General features: G+C 39.9%; 1 protein-coding gene across 1 annotated transcript in view; it reads right to left on the minus strand.

The window, feature by feature from the left end:
- Positions 1-19316, minus strand: part of scin (scinderin) — a 110311-nt gene that overhangs the window by 64959 nt on the left and 26036 nt on the right. The window contains exon 4 of the mRNA XM_072575393.1: positions 9671-9820. Within this exon, the coding sequence (XP_072431494.1) occupies positions 9671-9820 (150 nt within the window). The remainder of the gene's footprint in view (positions 1-9670; positions 9821-19316) is intronic.

Raw genomic sequence — 19316 nt, forward strand, 5'->3', positions numbered from 1 at the left:
TAAAGAAGTCAGGAAAGTGCTGCTTCTTAGTACTGTCAATTAATTCCTCAACCTGATGATCGAGAGCACACTGATAGTTTGGCAATTTGCCAGGTCGGATTTATCCCACTTTTTGTGAACACATTTGACACACCTGCGTAACCTTCCACATTGTCATGCAGATGCCAATGTTGTAGCTGTACTGGAACAGCTTGGCTAAAGGTGCAGCACGTTCTGCAGCACAAGTCTTCCTTACTAATGCTGTTTGCAGTTTCCAGTACCTTCAGGAGCTTAGAGGCAAGACCAATTAACATTCCATTATGAGCCTTTGCTTGGACTGAAAAGGCAGGGAATTAAAATGTGGGTGAACACAAATGAAGGAGGAGGAATACCAGATCACAGGCATGAATCTAACAAGATGGACATTAACTGACCTCTTTCAGAGCAGCTGCAGAAGTGACAATATTGCTGCATAGATGACTTCAAGGAAGTAAGTGCCTTTCTAGGATAGAATTGACCCTGATGATTATTGGATATTCAAGTCCAGTAACTGATACAGCTGTTCTTATAGAGGACCCTGACTCCGAGCTTCCCTGTGTCACTTTCACAACCTTAAGGCTCTGAATACTTTCGGATGATTGAGACTAATTGGGTGGCATTCCTCACCCTGGCACGCTTCCTTTCATTCACCATCACTGACAGCACCTCAATCACAGTTTCTTCGAAGCGTCATAACATCTTTATGATTATATCAGCTTTTCTGTTCTATATTCATTATGGGAAGAGGAGTCCCCACCAACATCTGTTGTCTGTCAAAAATAAGCCATGTAACCTGCCTGTTTTTTTTATACATCCTCCTCTTCTTCCAAGCACATCAGGTAGGAGATACCTTTCAGATAATAATTAGGAAACTGACAGTACTGAGGATAGAAATAATTGGCATGGAGACTTAAGACTACTCAAATGTCAAAACGTAATCAAAAAATATCTCCAAGTATACTTATCTTTGTATTAGTATAGTTATTAAGTGAACTGCTGCCAAATTCATAGTCCCCAGTGAATCTGGTTGCCTGGTTACCAGATGGGTAATTCTAGGAATGTTCTCTATTGCTATTTCTGTATTTCATTGAAAGTTGTTTGTTTTTGAAGAGGAAAAAACACACCACTGCAGCTCATGACATTCAAAGCTTCACAAAAGTTTCCTTACAGAATTTCACAATCCACTGAACTCTATCCACATATCCTTTTGGGCAATACAGCAGCACTCTTATTCATGTCTTTGGGGTCAAAATGAACAAAAATGGATTTGTCAGTCCCCACATCATATTCGGAAAGTCAATAGATAATAAAGCACAGGTTTATTTGCATTTCCAGGCATTCCCAGTATCTTTTTAGCTGTTGGCAATTAATAAAGTGGAATTAAAGCTGCTTTTTGGCATTTATTTATAAGTTGTCTAAAGAAGCTTCAAAACTAATTGTTGTAATCATGTCATTTGTATTTTAGTCATCATAGTATTATTCCTGTATACAATTTAACAGGATGCAAGCACTTTGGAGAAAAAATATGATAAGCAAGAATTGATAGTCTTTTTGTGGTATTAAAGCCGGGTCCATTTACAATTTATAGTTACTGGAAAGGTTTAATAAAAACTGACAAATAATTATTCAATATATTTGGATCCACAATCTTAAAAGTAGTTCTTTAATGGTATACATTATCCTTTGAATTCCAAATTAATGTATCACTAGCTGAATACTTCAGTCAGTGCATCACTGACCTATTCTGACAACAAAGATCCTAGATTCTGCAGTGTGTTCTACACAATCATAATGGAGACACTGTCCAGAAAATATATGTCCTATCACAGAACTGGGCATTTTTCATTTTTGTAAGGGTAGGAATGGTACTGAGTTGGGATTCACCCATGCAGTGTTTTAAAACAAAAATAACAATTTCTTGTCATTTCACTTCATTTAAGTGTTAGGGGTTCCATTAGTGGTTATTGCTGTATGAATAATTTCATAACTATCCATCATCACAATGGAGTGCCTACCACTTCCCACTTTGATTGACAGCTCCAAGTGATTATAGACCTTTGATTTGATTTGATTTGATTTATTATTGTCACATGAACTGAGAAATACAATGAAAAATGTTGCATTGCATTCTAACCAGATAAATCATAGCTTACTTAAGTAGATCAGAGTAATAGAACAAAATGCAGAATATAGTGTTATAGTTTCAGAGAAGGCCCAGAGAAAGATCAACTCTAACATACGAGACGTCCATTCATATGTCTGATAACAGCGGGAAAGAGGCTGTTCTTAAATGTGTTGCTATATGTTTTCATGTTCTTGTATCTTCTGCTCAATGAAAGAGGGTGGAAGTGAGTATGATTGAGGTGGGAGGGGTCTTTGATTATGTTGGCTGCTTTCCTGAGGCAGTGGGACATGTAGACAGAGTCAATGGAAGAAAAGCTGGGTTTTGTGATAGACTGGACTGCATTCACAACTCTCTGTAATTTCTTGCAATCTTGCGCACAGCATTTCCATACAAAGCTGCGATTCACCTGGATAGAATGCTTTCTATGGTGCATCTATATAAATTGGTGAGAGTCACTGTGGACATGCTGAATTTCCTTAGCCTTCTGAGCAAGTAGAAGCATTGGTGTGCTTTCTTGACTATAGCTTTCTTGACTCGAATGGATAGGATAAATCATTGGTGATATTTCCTCCTCCTTTTTAAGTAGGAATATAAATACATTCCAATTCTTGCTCAAATTGGGTACTGTGCACTTGAATAGAATGTTTGTTGTTCTGATGAATTACGTTGTTGAAAGAATGTAAATGCAGTAAACTGGTTTTCATGAATTACATTTTGAATATAGTGAATTTTGCAACAGAGAATTAAATAACATTTTATAAATGAAAGACCTATCTCTGATCTTGTTATCCGTATATAATGGAATCCAGGTGAGTCAGCATAGTAGGTATACGGGCAAAAGATAGTGTGTGGGGAAACACTGGTTGATATGAATTCACACTAAGTTGGCATAAGGGCCATAGACAGCCTTAAGAGGTGGATAGAGAGACATATCTTGGCATGTGGATATGAAGGACCACAGGCAGTTGGTACAGTTGATGCAGAGCATGAGTTGGCATGGGTGTTTGTCAGGTAATGGAATTGCTACAGGGAATGGAGCACGAGGAGTTTGACAGGTGAAAGGGGAAATGAAGGGTGAGAGGTGGAGAAGTATGTTATGTTCTAATCTTTTGGTTTTTAAATTGAAATACAGTGCTGATACACAAAGGCACAACCCACCTCCATGTCCACTTAATGCAGAATCACTGCTCTCATGGAGTCAGCCCACTCAGCATAGAAATCTGCCGGCCTGGCGGCCATTTTACATTTCACAGCATTCACAGAGCTGGGAATTCTCCCATCTCCACACCCAACTCACAGGTAAAAATCCAGGCCATAGTCTGTGCTTTTGCTTTATCTCTCTCTTAATCCCTCTCTCTTTTGTTTTGCTTTTTCCAACTCCTTATAAGGCATACCATAAAATGGTACTACTAATGTAAATTGCTAATTATTATATTGAGTGTTTTTTTTCTGAGACAGATAAACTGCAAATTAGGTTTTTGCACATCCCAAAATTGAGTGTTGAATAAGTTACTTGATTTTAACAGATCTAGACACAAGCTCCCATGGAAACATAATTTGTTTAAGTGTGGCTCCTATTGTCTCACTCTGTTAAGAAATACTTTAAGGCCGGGCTGTTTCTCTGGCCCAAGGGTGATACGTTCCAAACAGATGCCTGGTTCAGTATATTTTGGCATATGTTTGGGTGAGAGTCTTGAATTAAATATATAGTAGAATTTTAAATTGTCAAACAGGCGTTATTTGGAATTAGGAGAAAGTGAGGAATGCAAATGATGGAGATCAGAGTCGAGAATGTGGTGCTGGAAAAGCACAGCAGGTCAGGCAGCATCCAAGGAACAGGAGAATCGAAGTTTTGGCTATAAGCCCTTCATCAGCAATGACTTATATGGAATTAGCCAGCTGTCAACATTGGGTACACCTTTCATTGAAGGTTTTTATTTATAAACCTGCTGAGAAGCTGAGTTGCTGGTTTACTGGAAACCCAAAGTTAGAGCTGAAACTGCAGCCTTCATCTAGAATTTGGAGGGCACGTTAATTTTGTTTGCCTTTTAATTTATGTTTTTAAATTTTTTTTGCAATTGTATTTACATGAGCCCTTTTTGAAGTCTATAATTTGGCAACAAAAACTTTGCATTATTTCTCAAACTAACTTTGTCCCGATTATTCAATATCATGGAAAAGGCTGAGTGAGTAAAACAAGAAAAACTTTTAGTTGTTAATGATCCTGCTGTTCACGTTGCATAAACCAATGTGCTCGAAATTGAGCTTGTCTTCATGATCAGCTCTTACAGTAAGCACCTAAAGTAAGGATGGAGAACAAGGGCAAACATCCTACAAATTAGCAGCACTACTGCAGTCTGAATTTAATGGGCTGTAGTTATTTAACACGGTGGCACAGTGGTTAGCACTGCTGCCTCACAGCGCCAGAGACCCAGGTTTAATTCCCGTCTCAGGTGACTGACTGTGTGGAGTTTGCACATTCTCCCCGTGTCTGCATGGGTTTTCTCCAGGTGCTCCAGTTTCCTCCCACAAGTCCAAAAGGTTAGGTGAATTGGCCATGCTAAATTGCCCATAGTGTTAGGTGAAGGGGTAAATGTCGGGGAATGGGTCTGGGTGGGTTGCGCGTCGGTGTGGACCTGTTGGGCTGAAGGGCCTGTTTCCACACCGTAAGTAAGTAATCTAATCTAAAAAAAAGTAATCTAATCTAAAGTTATTGCACGGTGAAGGTTTGCACTCACTTGACCATTCTTTACTCAGAAAACAGAGTGGTGCATGAACTGAGGAGTTTGAAATAATTAACAAACATGACAGCAGTGATGGAGAGAAACTATTTTCTCTGGTGAGAAAGTTCAGAACAAATGAGCATAATCAAATTAAGGCTACATTATCCCGAACTGATTTCAGCAAGCAATGTAAACGTGGAACTTTCTTCCCCCAGACACTTCTGATTTTAAATCAGTTGTAAATTTTAAAATGGAGACAGACTTTTCAAAGGAAGATTAACAATGTTTTTAAAGAGAGTTGATATACACATCAATTATCTAATCTTTTTAATGTAATTGTAATCTAACTGAATGGTTGAATAGACTTGACAGGCTGAATGGCCTCTCACTCTTCCTGCGTTCCGATCACACATGGGACTCTAGCCCACACATTTGGCAGTATCCTGCCTTTTAGTTGCCAGGCAAAAAACAACTGGGGCAGGAGCAATATGTTAAGAGCTGGAAGTGAAGCACAAGACACACTGGTTAAGATACTAGTTGGTGCATCTATTTCAACAACCTGAACAGATGTCAACCCGTCTTTTATTGTGTAACCTGCCACTACCACCTATCATCCAGAAGATAAGCGTCACAAGTAACTCTGCCCTTAGTAATATTTGCAAACGTCAGCACAACCCTGTGAATGGTATCAGCAAGCTTCAGAAGATGGTATCTGATGAAGGAGAACCAGCTGGTGAGGAGAAAATTGGAGTGGTACAAATATTGGAGTGAAGAAACAGCAGTGAAAGGCCACCTCATGACCAAAGGAAGAGTGTCAGTTTGCACCTCAAGAGTTCTTTCAATCTGCTTATCTTTAATAAACCCTTCTGTTCCAATTAACTCTTCAAAATCCTTCAAGGACAGTTCACCTGCTAATGATTTTTATGTTGACATTTGCTTAATTTCATTTCCAGAGAAATATTCCTTTTCTTTATCAAAATAAAGCATGAAAACAAGTTATAAATGAAAACTAACAAAACCAAACCCTTTAACAGCTGCTTTGTGTGGTAAGCAACTCTTTCCAGCCTCACCAAATGGCTGAGGAGAGCATATGCAAGGGGCCATTAATATCTAATGTCAACTAAGGTGAAGCTCTGGGCATGCTTTGGGAGATAGTATTTTAAGTTGACAAGCAATTTGTTATTTTTGGGTGTAGTTCTGATGACAAATCCAAAGTTGAAATGTTAAGTTATATCTACAAATGGTAGTTGATTTTTTTGAGCATTTTCTGTTGTGCAGTTTAAAATGCTAAGGATGAGGTATCTAATTTGAGTCAATAAAATTGCTTGTGTCCATGGGTGAAGGCCACAAAAGCGTAAGACATTTTTTAAAACTGTAAATTGACAAGGCAAGGTTACTCAGGTCATTTAGTGTTTTTCTGATGAATGCATCTATCTCTCTCTCTCTCTCTCTCTCACTATTGCAAATGGCAGAAACACTATGTACATGCACAAATGGAAAAATGCAACTCTAGTGATGGAGCAGGTTTATAGAGTCATAGAGTTATACAGCACAGAAAAATGACCTTTGGTCCAATATGTCCATGCCAACCAGATATCCTTAATTAATCTAGTCCCATTTGCCAGCATTTGCTCCATAACCCTGTAAACCTTTCTGATGCATGTACCCATCCAGATGACTTTAGAATGTTGTAATTGTACCAGCCTCCACCACTTCCTCTGGTAGCTCATTCCATATACGCATCACCCTCTGTATGACAAGGTTGCCCCTTGGGTGCCTTTTAAATCTTGCCTCTCTCACCTCCAAAGATAGGCTCTCCAGTTTTGGACTCCCTTACCCTGGGAAAAAGACCCCTTGTCTATTCATCCTATCCAAGCTCCTCTTGAGTTTATAAACCTCTTTAACGTCAAGCTTCAGCATCCAATGCTCCAGGGAAAATAGCCCCAGCCTATTGAATCTCTCCCTAAAGCTCAAATTCTTCAAGCCTTGCAATATCCTTGTAAATCTTTTCTGAACCCTTTCAACTTTAACATCAGCTTTCTTAGAGGAGGGAGACCAGAATTGAATGCAGTCTTTCAAAAGTGGCCTCATCAATATCCTATACAGCCGCAGCATGACATCCCAATCCTATACTCAACCCGCTGACCAATAAAGGCAAGTGTATCAAATACCTTCCTTGCCCAGTGGTATACACCTATCCCTTTCTATCACTAAAGTAAACATAACAGAATTGTGATTGCTATCACCAAAGTGCTCACCGACTTCCAAGTCTAACACCTGGCCAGGCTCATTACCCAGTACCAAATCTAATGTGGCTTTGCCCCTTGTTGGCCTGTCTACATACTGTGTCAGGAAGCCCTCCTGCACACACTGGACAAAAACAGACCCATCTATAGTACTCGTACTATAGTATTCCTAGTCTATATTTGTAAAGTTAAAGTCCCCCAATAGCAACTACCCTGTTACTCTTGCTCCTATCCAGAATTATCTTTGCTATCCTTTCCTCTATATCTCTGGAACTATTCGGAGGCCTTTAGAAAACTCCCAACAGGGTGACCTCTCCTTTCCTGTTTCTATCCTCAGCCCATACTACCTCAGTTGATGAGTCCCCAAACATTCTTTCTGCAACTGTAATACTGTCCTTGACCAACAATGCCACACCTCCCCCTCTTTTACCATCTTCTCTGTTCTTACTGAAGCATCTAAATCCTGAAACCTGCAACAACCATTCCTGATCCTGCTCTATCCATGTCTCTGAAATGGCCACAACATCGAAGTCCCAGGTACCAATCCATGCTGCAAGTTCACCCACCTTTTAAGGTGGCATTGAAGTAGACACACTTCAAACCAACTTCTTGCTTGCCGGTGTCATCTTGCATCCCTGAAACTTGATTTTGGAACTCCCTACTCTCAACCTTTTCTATACTCGAACTACAATTTTGGTTCCTATCCCCCTGCTGGATTAGTTTAAACCCACCCCAATAGCCTTAGCGAATCTCCCCCCCCCCCCCCCCACCCCCCACCTCCCGCAGGATATTGGTACCCTTCTGGTTCAGATGAAGACCATCCTGCTTGTAGAGGTCACACCTACCCCAGAAAGAGCCCCAATTATCCAAGAATCCAAAACCCTCCTTTCTGCACCATTCCTGTAGCCATGTGTTCAACTCCTCTCTCCCTATTCCTCGCCTCACTAGCACATGGCACGGGCAACAAACCAGAGACAACTACTCTGTTCGTCCTAGCTCTAAGCTTCCATCCTAGCTCCCTGAATTTCTGTCTTAAATCCCCATCTCTCTTCATACCTATGTCTTTGATGCCTATGTGGACCACGACTTGGGCTGCTCCCCCTCCCCCTTAAAGATCCCAAAAACATGATCAGACACACCACAAACCCCGGCATCTGGGAGGCAACCCACCAATCGTGAGTCTCTCTCGTCCCCACAGAACCTCCTATCTGTCCCCCTAACTATGGAGTCCCCCATGACTACTCCTCTGCCCTCTTCCCCCTTCCCTTCTGAGCAGCAGGGACAGACTCTGTGCCAGAGCCCTGTGCCCCACTACTTTCTCCTGGTAAGTTCCTCCTCCCCCCCCCCAACAGTATCCAAAACGGTATACTTATTGTTGAGGGAAATGGCCACAGGGGATCCCTGCACTGTCTGCCAGTTCCCATTCCGTCCCTGACTGTAACCCATCTGCCTTTTTCTTGTACATTAGGAGTGACTACTTCGCTGTAACTCCTCTCGATAACCCCCTCTGCCTCGCGAATGATCCGAAGTTCATCCAGCTCCAGCTCCAGTTCCCGAAAATGGTTTTCGAGGAGCTGGAGTTGGGTGCACTTCCCGCAGATGTAGTCAGCAGGGATACAAGTGGTGACCCTTACCTCCCACATTCTTCAGGAGGAACATTCAACTGCCTTAATCTCCATTCCCACTATTCTAAATTCCCAAAGAGACTGTTGAAAAATAAGGAATAAAAAATAAACTCGTTACCTTACCAATCTGGCGCACAGAACCTTTTTTTTGGTTAGAGGAGGAGGATGGGTGGGAGACACTACCTGAGTAGTGTTTCAGGTAACGCAACCAAATATGTGACTTTCCAGAAGTCCTTCGCTTCTCCCTCACACCTCTCGGCAAATGGGAAGGAGTAGGGTGCTAGCTGACAAGGATCGCTGGATTGAAGGCTGGCAACACACCAGCTGGACAGAGTGACCGGTTGAATGGGTGAGGGTGGGTAGAGTAGTGAGAGTCCATTTGGGTTAGAATCTCGAGTCAGCAGGGTTGGTGGAGGGTTGAGAAATTGTTAGAGGATCAGTGGGAGCAGGGTCAGTAATGGGGATAGATGCAGTTGTCTTGGAGAACATAGGAACCACAGTCGATTTTAATCAGTCTAACATTTTCTAGGTAACTACCAAGGTTTGTAAGTAGGAACCCTGGGAAGTGTGTGTCTTTAAATCAAAATTGGAGACATTTCTGGACTGTCCTGGACAATAAGTTTAATCATGGGATTGAGCGTCATAAGTTAAACTTTCCAGGCAATTTACACAGAATCACTGCATTGGGACATAAAAGGAGGTATATCCAATCTCCAACTATCCAGTGACTAGGTTGGTAGGCTATTCCCTCATGTGTTCAGATTCCACAAAGTTAACAGCAAGTGTTCATGATTGAAACATGTTGCCAAACCTGTAGTTGCCACCCTGAGATGAAGCATGTAGGTATTTGGATTCCAATGACAGCGCCCAGCATACATTGTATAGTTACTTAGCTAATAAGCCAATTTATTTGAGCAGCAATAAAGCCCTTACCTCAATGATATCGGGTGGTTCCTGACCTTCATCAACCACAGTAAGTTGTGCTCTTCCATTCGTTTCATTGTCCCGAATATTGGCAGCAACCTGGGCAGCTTTTATACGCTCGTATTTATTGCAGTTGGAGCCACACCACTGATAAATCACCTGTTGAGCAGATCGTAAAGGTATTAGGTCAATATTTGCTATCGCTGTCTGCTCATTTAGTTCAATAAATGCTGTACTTGCTGTCAGAATTGTTCAAACTATTGAAATTTCCATCCAGTTTGCTGCACTCAGCAGGTAATTCAGGTGACAAGTATTCATGCAAGCTCCCGGTTATTTGAATTTATGCAGTCACATACATTTGACTTGGAGAAACATATTGTAGGTTCGAGCTACAGATGGGGATAGAGTCTCCAATTTCTTTCCATCACCTGGCTGACCAGGATTCATTCCCACTCTTGCTGCTTGCCTTTGGCATTTATTGGGAGGATTTATAAGCTGATACACAGCCTGTTTGACAAAGTTGTGCACACAGTTTCCTTATCTATCAAATCTGTAGGATTATGTACAATTATTCATACCTATGAGTCACATTATGACAATGGGCCAAAGGATAAGTTAGAGATCTAAAAAAATATAAGTCAGCGCCATCATTAAGACAATATTATTCTATGAGATTCATATGACAGAATGAAATAGAGATATTAAGATGAAATTTTACAAGAGTGTGTTTATATGAATAAACTGCATGGGTTAGTACATTTACAAAATGATTTCTACAATTAGTTTGCACTCACAAGGAAAGCAAACAAAAACATGAATACTTAATCTTGACAGTTATTTCTCTTTCATTTGTACTCTTAAAGTATTACACTAGGACAGGAGTTTGGTTAGCTCAGTTGGCTGGTCAGCTGGTTTGAATGCAGGGTAATGCCAACAATGTGGGTTCAATTCCTGAACCATGATTATGGCATTATGATGACCATCTCCTGTTGCAGCAGCACAAGTAGGAACATACAAGTCTACAGTTACATCTAGACAAAGTGGTGGGCTCTGTACAGCATGATTTGGTACCCAAAGGAGCAGCACTAGAGGGAAAAGTGCCAATGTAGCATCCAAAACATGGGAATAATACAGGAGAATCAACCCATCTTCTCTAATATTGGCTGTTGCTGCACATCATATTACATTAACATGGTGAATTAGTGCCACAGTTATCACTATTTACCAAGCTATTCTTGGTTCAAAGAGTTTCTCATTTATGTTTTTTTTCTATACCTCCAACACAAACAGGCAGCATGTTGTGGAAACTCTGAAACATATTTATCCAACACAAGGGAACCGACTAAACAAAAACACAAACAGCAAAGTTCAATGGATTTTGTGTAATTTAACAGCAACACTTTTCTCTCTAGTATTTCAAGAAGTTGGGGGCATCATTTTTCTTTCTGACTAGTTTTTTTTAGAGAAGGTCACGGCTTCAAGGCCCAGTCCCATGACTTAACCCTATAATATTAACACAGTACTGAGGGAAACTTGCACAACTAGGAAGTCATTAAAATGAACCAATCCCTGCAACCTAATCTTCCTACCAGTCTTCCATATAACACTCCTCAAACTAACAAACATTGCAGCTTCACTCATTCCTTTCTCCACTGCTATTTCTCCCATCCCCATCTGTACAGCCAAAACTTATATTCACCCCCATCTTGTTCCATCTCATATTATTGCCACACATTCATCTACAAATGCTGCCCTTCTCTCCTCTTCATATAGCCTATTTCTCACACACACATCATTGTGTGGCAATCCAATGAAAGCTTTTCTGAACCTTGGAAGTTTTAACACTAATAACACACTTATACATCATTAGCAACTTCTTATAAGATCCCATGATGAAATCTGTCTAGACACAGTCTTGTCAATCCACAGGTCCTTCAGTTTGCTTAGTTGCACTTGCCTCATGGTTGTAAGTTCACCAAGTTCCTCTCTCTCTTCTATCTCCTGTTACAGACAGCTATTAGTTGTATTAATTGAATGTTTGTTTGTTTTTCCATAGTGAAGACAGAATCAAAATATTTGTTCATTTGATCCATTATTTCTTTATACTCTACTATTAACCAACCACTCATTCTCCAAAGGAACAATACTCACTTGACTTAATCTTATCTTTTACAAATATCTATAGAAATTCTTAAAATATGGTTTCACATTCCTAGTTATGCTTCCTCTCATGGACTAAATTCTCCCTCCTGATTAACCTTTCAGTCATTTTTTTTTCTGATGTTCTTTATATTTTGACCAATTATCTGACTTTCCACTCATATTTGTGAAGTTGTAAGCTTTTTTTCTTTACATTTATTGTTTTCCCTAACCCCTTTAGTTAACCATGAATGATTAGACATTTTCTGTATAAGCCCTTTGACCTTACTTTACCATTTGAAATATGGTTGATTTCATTACAGCCTCAACTGCCCTTCCTTGTTCCCTCTGAATACATTAATATCCAAATTAGGGGCAGGAGTAAAGTCTTGCTGGTTAAAAACTGAAGGATATCATCAGATATGTCCAGGCAAACAAAGGACATCTTCAGCAAGCTGATTAATTTATTCAAAGAATGACCTCATTCTTCTGTGGCTCCAATTGTACCTTGTCTGCATTTTAACAGTTGAGTGCCTCACATATTTAATTTGCCACTTCCTTAGAGGATGTCCCTTACCTCCAACAGGTCATCCACTGATTCTGCCTCGAGGTATGAAGGCCTGTCGGAGATAAGTTTGGTGTCGAAGAAGGCACCATGGCAGGTATTTTGCATAATAACCTTCTGATGGTGACATATTATTTGAATATTAAATGACTTAAATCTTTTCTAATTAATGAACATTCAAAGCCATTTACTTACCTCATTTGGGTAGTCAATGATTACCTGGATCAATGGGAGTCCATCCCCTGTGTAATAAATTCAAATATCCTTCAGATCTGACTGGTGTTGCAACTACCAAATTGGGCTTAAATCCCAGCCCTGGTGAAGTACATGTTTAAGAGTTCTCCAATGATGCACTGTCTTTCACTGCAACAATTGGGAACTATGTGACCAGGTGTTTGACAGTGAATGCCAGCTTGAACTATAGCTGTGAGGCTTGCAGTGGTTCTAAATGTACAAGTAAAATGAAGTGACGCATGACAGCAGTGTCGAGACTCTGATGCTGAAAAAACACAGCAGGTCAGGCAACATGCGAGGAGCAGGAGAATCAATGTTTCGGGCATGAGGCTTTCATCAGGAACTTTCGAATCCTTCACTTTCTCCTCCCTGGCGCATGAGAGCATAAGTCTTCATTAGTAGAGAGAGTGGGTAAGGGAGTGATTGGAGGATGTTGTGTAACAATGTCTTAGGTTTATAGTAATTCATAGCATTTTGGTATTTGAAGATGTATTCCGTGATCTTGACTACTGATGTGGGGTCACTAAACATCTTCCAATACTGCAATCAGTTTGTCAGCACTTGACCCTTGACATTGATTCTAACAGCAATATTTATTTTTTTCTCATTCACTTCCGAACATGTGTGTGGAAAGCCTCCTGGCCCTCTCCAGGCACAGGACATTTCTCTGTATTTCACCTTCACCAAAAGCTTTCTGTACAATGTCCCAAAATCTGTAGTTTCCAAAATTGAGAGCTTTATCCCACCCATATGTTACTGAACTTCCTTGTTTCCAAGGCCAGATTCAGTTCCTGAAAACAACTGCTCTAGCTGCAATGCCCCTCACCTTTCAAAGATGTGGGTCAGCTTTAAGAAGTTCAGGCATGAAGTGCAGCAAGCCTCTTACAACATCTAACATACCTAGCAGTAAATTGAAAACACTGAAATGAGTGGACAGCACAAAGTTGGTAAGCTGTTTGTAATATAGTCAATGAGTATGTGATGATAAAAGCATTGTGTTCTTGTTTGTTGTTGCTATCAAACCTAACCTCTGATGCCTCTTCTGTAATTACTCATTTCTTGTGAATTACAGTGAAGTGCAATCCTGCAGAAAGTAAAAATTTACTCTGAATCGCCTCTGGATAAATTGAGTTGTGAAGCATAAGGTGCCCAACATCATATTATACACAGTTCACAGAAACCTGCTGTGTATTTAAACTGTAAATACAATGCTAATGTAAATAACTGTAAGATCTCCCAGTATATAATCTTACTGGGAGGGTGTGGAAGATACAGTGGACAACATAAATCACAAGGTACTAAGAAGGCTGCCTCTGAGTGATCCATCCAGAGGAACCATTAGCCACGTTTGCAGCAGGCAGCCTTTATTGCTGAGTGGCCACCTCTGGTTCAAATAAAACAGGAATAGCTGACAAGCAGGAGAAAAATATCACCAATGTAGTCATGATTTGGAAGTGCCGGTGTTGGACTGGGGTGTACAAAGCTAAAAATCACACAACACCAGGTTATAGTCCAACAGGTTTAATTCGAAGCACTAGCTTTCACAACCACCTGAAGAAGGAGCAGCACTCTGAAAACAAGTGCTTCCAATTAAACCTGTTGGACTATCACCAATGTATTTCATTGAATGGAACTCTTTAAGGTTGTGTTACATTTACCCATTTCTACAGCCATGTGTTTACAGCCAATGACTTGGGAAGGCCATTATATTGGCGAAGTGACATGCCCACTCCTCTTGCTCTTCCCTTCTTAGTTACAAGACTATGAAACCCCTCACAAAACATAACAGGTCTTTGTACTCTACTGGATGCAATGATGGTCACAAACTGAGACATGATGGCAGCGTCAACAGTTGTAGCCCGGAACATCCTTAGGTAGCGTGTGATGGACATTGGTAATGGCATCCTCACCCTGCTCAATGCCTGCAGGTCCAGTTTAAGGAGGTGATACAGTTCTGTAAACACTTCCTAGATAAAGTATAGACATTACAGGGACTGTCCTGGCTGAAGTGCTGGTAAGAGAAGCACTGTCAAGAGACCTCAGGTCAAAAAATCTCCAGCTGGAAAATAAAAGACATTCAGCTGATTGTCTTTTATCTGCATTTGTCTTCTTTCTTCAGAGGCACCTGTTTCTATGTCTATGTCATGCTGCAGGATAAGGGGATCTGCAACTATTTACCACACAACCCATTCCAAAGTTTCCCTTCTGACTCACTCTCCTGTCAGCTCCTTCATAACAGTACAGAATAGTTCCACCAACTCTGCAAAAAAGAGACGTCAGAACTTCCTCAGCAGAGTATTTGAGGTCTCTCATGCAGCTAGTTACTAAGGCAGAAGTAAAAGGTCCCATTGTACAATTTGAGGAAGAGCAGCAAAGGTTTCCCCATTGTCCTGACTGATATTTATCCTCTAGTCAACATCACAAACAGAAGTAAATAATCTCATTATTGTCATGTTATTTGCAAGACATTGTAACTGTCATACTTCCTACTTTACAACATTTACTCAGGGCCAAGGTAAACTGCCATTGTTTCTAAAATGTTTTGTAATTTTTTTTACTCATTGCAAACTAAAGAGTCTGGAAGAATCATTTTTATTATTAAAATACTAGAATTTAAACTATTGAAATATTTTAAGAAATACAAAGAGGGGTTGGTCGTTAGTCCCTCCAGCCATGCACCACCATTCAATAAGATCATGGCTGACCCCATTATGGCCTTAATTCCATTTTATTGCCAGTTCCCACAATCCTTGACTTTCCCATTGCTCAAAAATGGATCCAACTCAGGACAGCATGCCTCCACTGGGGAAGAGAATTTCAAAGCTTAACAATCCTGTAAGAGGAAAGAAATCCATTTCATCTCCATCTTAAATAGAAGACCCCTTATTTTGAAACTGTGCTCCTGTAGTTCTAGCTTTCCCTGCAAGAAGAAACATCCTCCCTGCATCCACCCTGTCAGGTCTCCAAAAACCTTAAATGGTAACCTCAGTTAGTACAGGTCTAACCTGCTCAACCCTTCCTGCTATGACAATCTCTTCATCTTGAGACTCAGCTGAGTGAGCTTTCTCTGAGATTCTAATCAGCCACTAACATTGTAATGGGTACGACTTTCTCTTTTCATTCTCTTTGCAATAAAGGCTAACACTCCATTCGCTTTCCCAATCACTTGCTAGACCTGAATAATAGCATTTTTCTGATTCATAAACTGGGACACTCAAATTTCTTTGTTCAACAGAGTATTATAATCTCTCTCTATTTAAATAATAACCTGGTTTCCTATTCTTCCTTCTAAAATAGACAATCTCACACTTGCCTCACACTCACCCCACCCTTTGAGGGTGGCACAGTGGCTCAGTGGTTAGTATGCTGCCTCACAGCGCCAGGGACCCAGGTTCAATTCCAGCCTCGGGCGACTGTCTGTGTGGAGTTTGCAAGTTCTCTGTGTGGGTTTCCTCTGGGTGTTCTGGTTTCCACCCACAGTCCAAAGTTGTGAAAGTCAGGTGAATTGGCTGTGCTAAATTGTCCACAGTGTTAGGTGCATTAGTCAGAGGGAAATGGGTCTGGGTCGGTTACTCTTCAGAGGGTCAGTGTGGACTTGTTGGGCCGAAGGGCCCGTTTCCACACTATATGAAATCTAATCTAATCTGCCAAAGGTTTACCCACTCATGTCACTTCTCTACGTCTTGTTGCAGACTCTTTGACTAAGATTTTCACAACTCAAAATGCGACTAGATACATTGAATTGGGGTCACGAATCCCAACATCAAAAATGAAAATTGCTGGAGAAATTCAGCTGGTCTGGCAGTATCTGGAGCGAAAGCAGAATTAACGTTTTGCACCCAGTGACCCTTCTACAGAACTGATAGTAGCTAGGAAAAAGTGGCAAATATCCTGAAGAAAGGGGGAGAAGGGGGTGAATGGATGATCGATAATAGAACCCAGAGAGAGAGAGAGAGAGATGGAAAGTGATAGTTAGGGAGACAAAGAGATGGATGATAATATGTCAGGAAGAAAGAAAACTGTTGGCGAGAACCGTAAACAGGTGAAAATGGGTTGGTGTGCTGAAAGCAGCCCAGGTTATGACAAGGCCTAGGGTGTGGGGTAGGTAACGGACATGGAAGAAGGTGTTCGGGTTCTATGAATTCCATGAATTCCAATATTTGTTTTATAAAATATTATGGACTTGAATTAAATATTTACAACTATAATAGATTATTAAGTTGAAGAAAGTTTAATGTAGGTGACCTTTTCTATTAGTGGTAAAAATCACGTCTCCAATAAACACAGAACTTCACATTATTTCATTTCAGCATTATTCTGAGATTTGAATTGTAATGGTAGGTATAAGCTAAGCGGTGATATGTGGAGGCCTGGGTTAGCATAAAGGCAAAAAAGAGACATGGACCGAGTTGCAAAATAATTTTGACATTGGTGTTATGAGGTGTCATGGGGTGAATAGGATGAGAGAGTACATAAGGGTATGGGAAATGACGGAATTTTATGGGTTGGCATGAATGGGGCATGAGGAGAGGGTGGGGATGAAGAGCGGTAAGGGCAGTTTATATTTCATTCTATTTTTCAATTAAACATCAATACTGTTCTGGACTACTGAGACAGGTCTTCTTCTTAGGTTGCCTCTGCAGACTCTGTACTCATTCCAGGGTCACCAGGCCTGACTTCCAGAAAACCAAGCCACCATGCACTGAAAATTCTGAAGTAGTCTCTCTCAGGTCAGTTTTATAAAGATGGGATGCACTCTAATTCTGCTCTCCTGACCTGCAAGTTCACCACTTTGCATCCACATCGCAACTTGATTTTCAACTTATTTTTATGTTATCAGCAAATTTTGTTATCATAATCTCAGTAAGTTTATCCAAATCATTAATATAGATTGGAATTAGTTACAGCTCCAGCACTGATCCTGGTGGTACTGGGTATAATTTGCTCACCAAAAAATAAGCTGTTGTGGCTTTTCACCTTCAGTTATCTAACCAATTCTCCATCTGGTTTTGAATATGCATGCTACAATTGCAATTTTCCAATCTGCTTGGATATTTTCAGAATCCAGAGAGTTTTAAAACATGACAATCAATTTGGTTCTACTTCTTTTTACACGCTTCAGTGCAGGATATCAAATCCAGGAGACTGGTGGATCCGATAGCTTTAATGGTTTACCAATTTAATGCATATATCAAGAAGAGGAAAGTTACAAATTTGCTACTGCAAATAAATACTTCAGTATTATACCCATGTTCTTAACTTTATTTATTTAGGTCACATATGAAGAATCAAAAAGACTATTTTCGAAGTTAAGAGGTCATTTCTGACATAGCAATTTCGAAGAACATTTTTTTTAAGATCTTTAAGCTACCAGCTGGTGTAATGAATATCATATGTTAATATTTTAGGAGGAATAGAATAATTGTGAACCTTTAACTTGCCTTAAAGCTGCTGAACAAAAGGATTAAATCTGGGGCAAGAATACAGAAATGATAAAGTCTTAATTAGGAACTTGATGATTTCAAATGTATGCAGCTTCTGCAGTGTTTCTGCACAAGATGAAGCATGTTCCATTGGCTCTGTTAGTTAAATGATCTTTCACAATGTAAAGAGTCTCTGTTCTTCTATGATATGTCCGCTAATGAGTGAATATTCTTTCATCTGTTTCTTCCTTAAGCAATGCTGGCAGTGACATCAAGGGAAACTAATATATTATTGCTATAATTATTATCAACACTAAATAGTATTTCACAGGTGTCAGGAAGTTCCCAAAATGCAACTTCATTCCAACATAATAGGCAAGTTACAGGTTCAAACTATACAACCTGAAGAGGATGAAGTGATTACATATTTGTCTCTCCAGCTGAATACAAAGCAATTTTTCCAAAAGTAAAATTTTAAATCTAAAAAAAGCACTTTAATTTCAGTTAGAAGGATAAGAAGAAGCAAAGGATGATACCAAACAAACATCAGAGTGAGGAAAAAGCAAATACATTGCAAAAAGTTGCAAAGGTGATTGTAGGAACTTTATAAATAGGTGAGAAGGGTCTAACTTAATGACTACAGCTATTGAATTCAGCATGGAGCTGCAGAACTGTTGAAAATACATCATTTAGTAACTTACCGTGAGTTACATTCAGTTTATTGCAAGGCAAATTGATGGTTTAATCTATAAATTAATGTTACTCTTTGATCTTTATTACTCTAATAAAATTGGTAAGCTAAAACATTTGGAATAGATAATAGAGGAAATGATAACAGAGTAATTTAATCAAGCAATTGAAATAAGGTTCAAACGACTGACACAAAACTTGAACACTCTATAGGTGTCAATATGTCAATACTTTTACTTTCTGTTCTCTTTGCAATAAAGTCTAACATTCCATTTGCTTTCCCAATCACTTCCTATACCTGCATGAAAGCTTTTTGAGAATCATGTACTGGGACACTCAAATCTCTGTGCAACAGGTTTCTGCAGTCGCTCTGCATTCAAATAATGACCCCGCCTTTCTATTATTTCTTCCACAGGAACTTCACATTATCATCATGCTGCATCTGCCAATTTTTTACTCACTCACTTAACCCATCTATGTCTTGTTGCAGACTCTTTGGCCTGGACTTTCACAGCTCAAAGTACTGAGATGCAGCCATCTTTTTATATTTTCTACTGCCGGATTGGTGACACTATTGGATGCATGATCCAAAAACGCATACGAT

The sequence above is a fragment of the Chiloscyllium punctatum genome, chromosome 8 (assembly GCF_047496795.1).
Source record: "Chiloscyllium punctatum isolate Juve2018m chromosome 8, sChiPun1.3, whole genome shotgun sequence".
Lineage (NCBI taxonomy): Eukaryota > Metazoa > Chordata > Chondrichthyes > Orectolobiformes > Hemiscylliidae > Chiloscyllium > Chiloscyllium punctatum.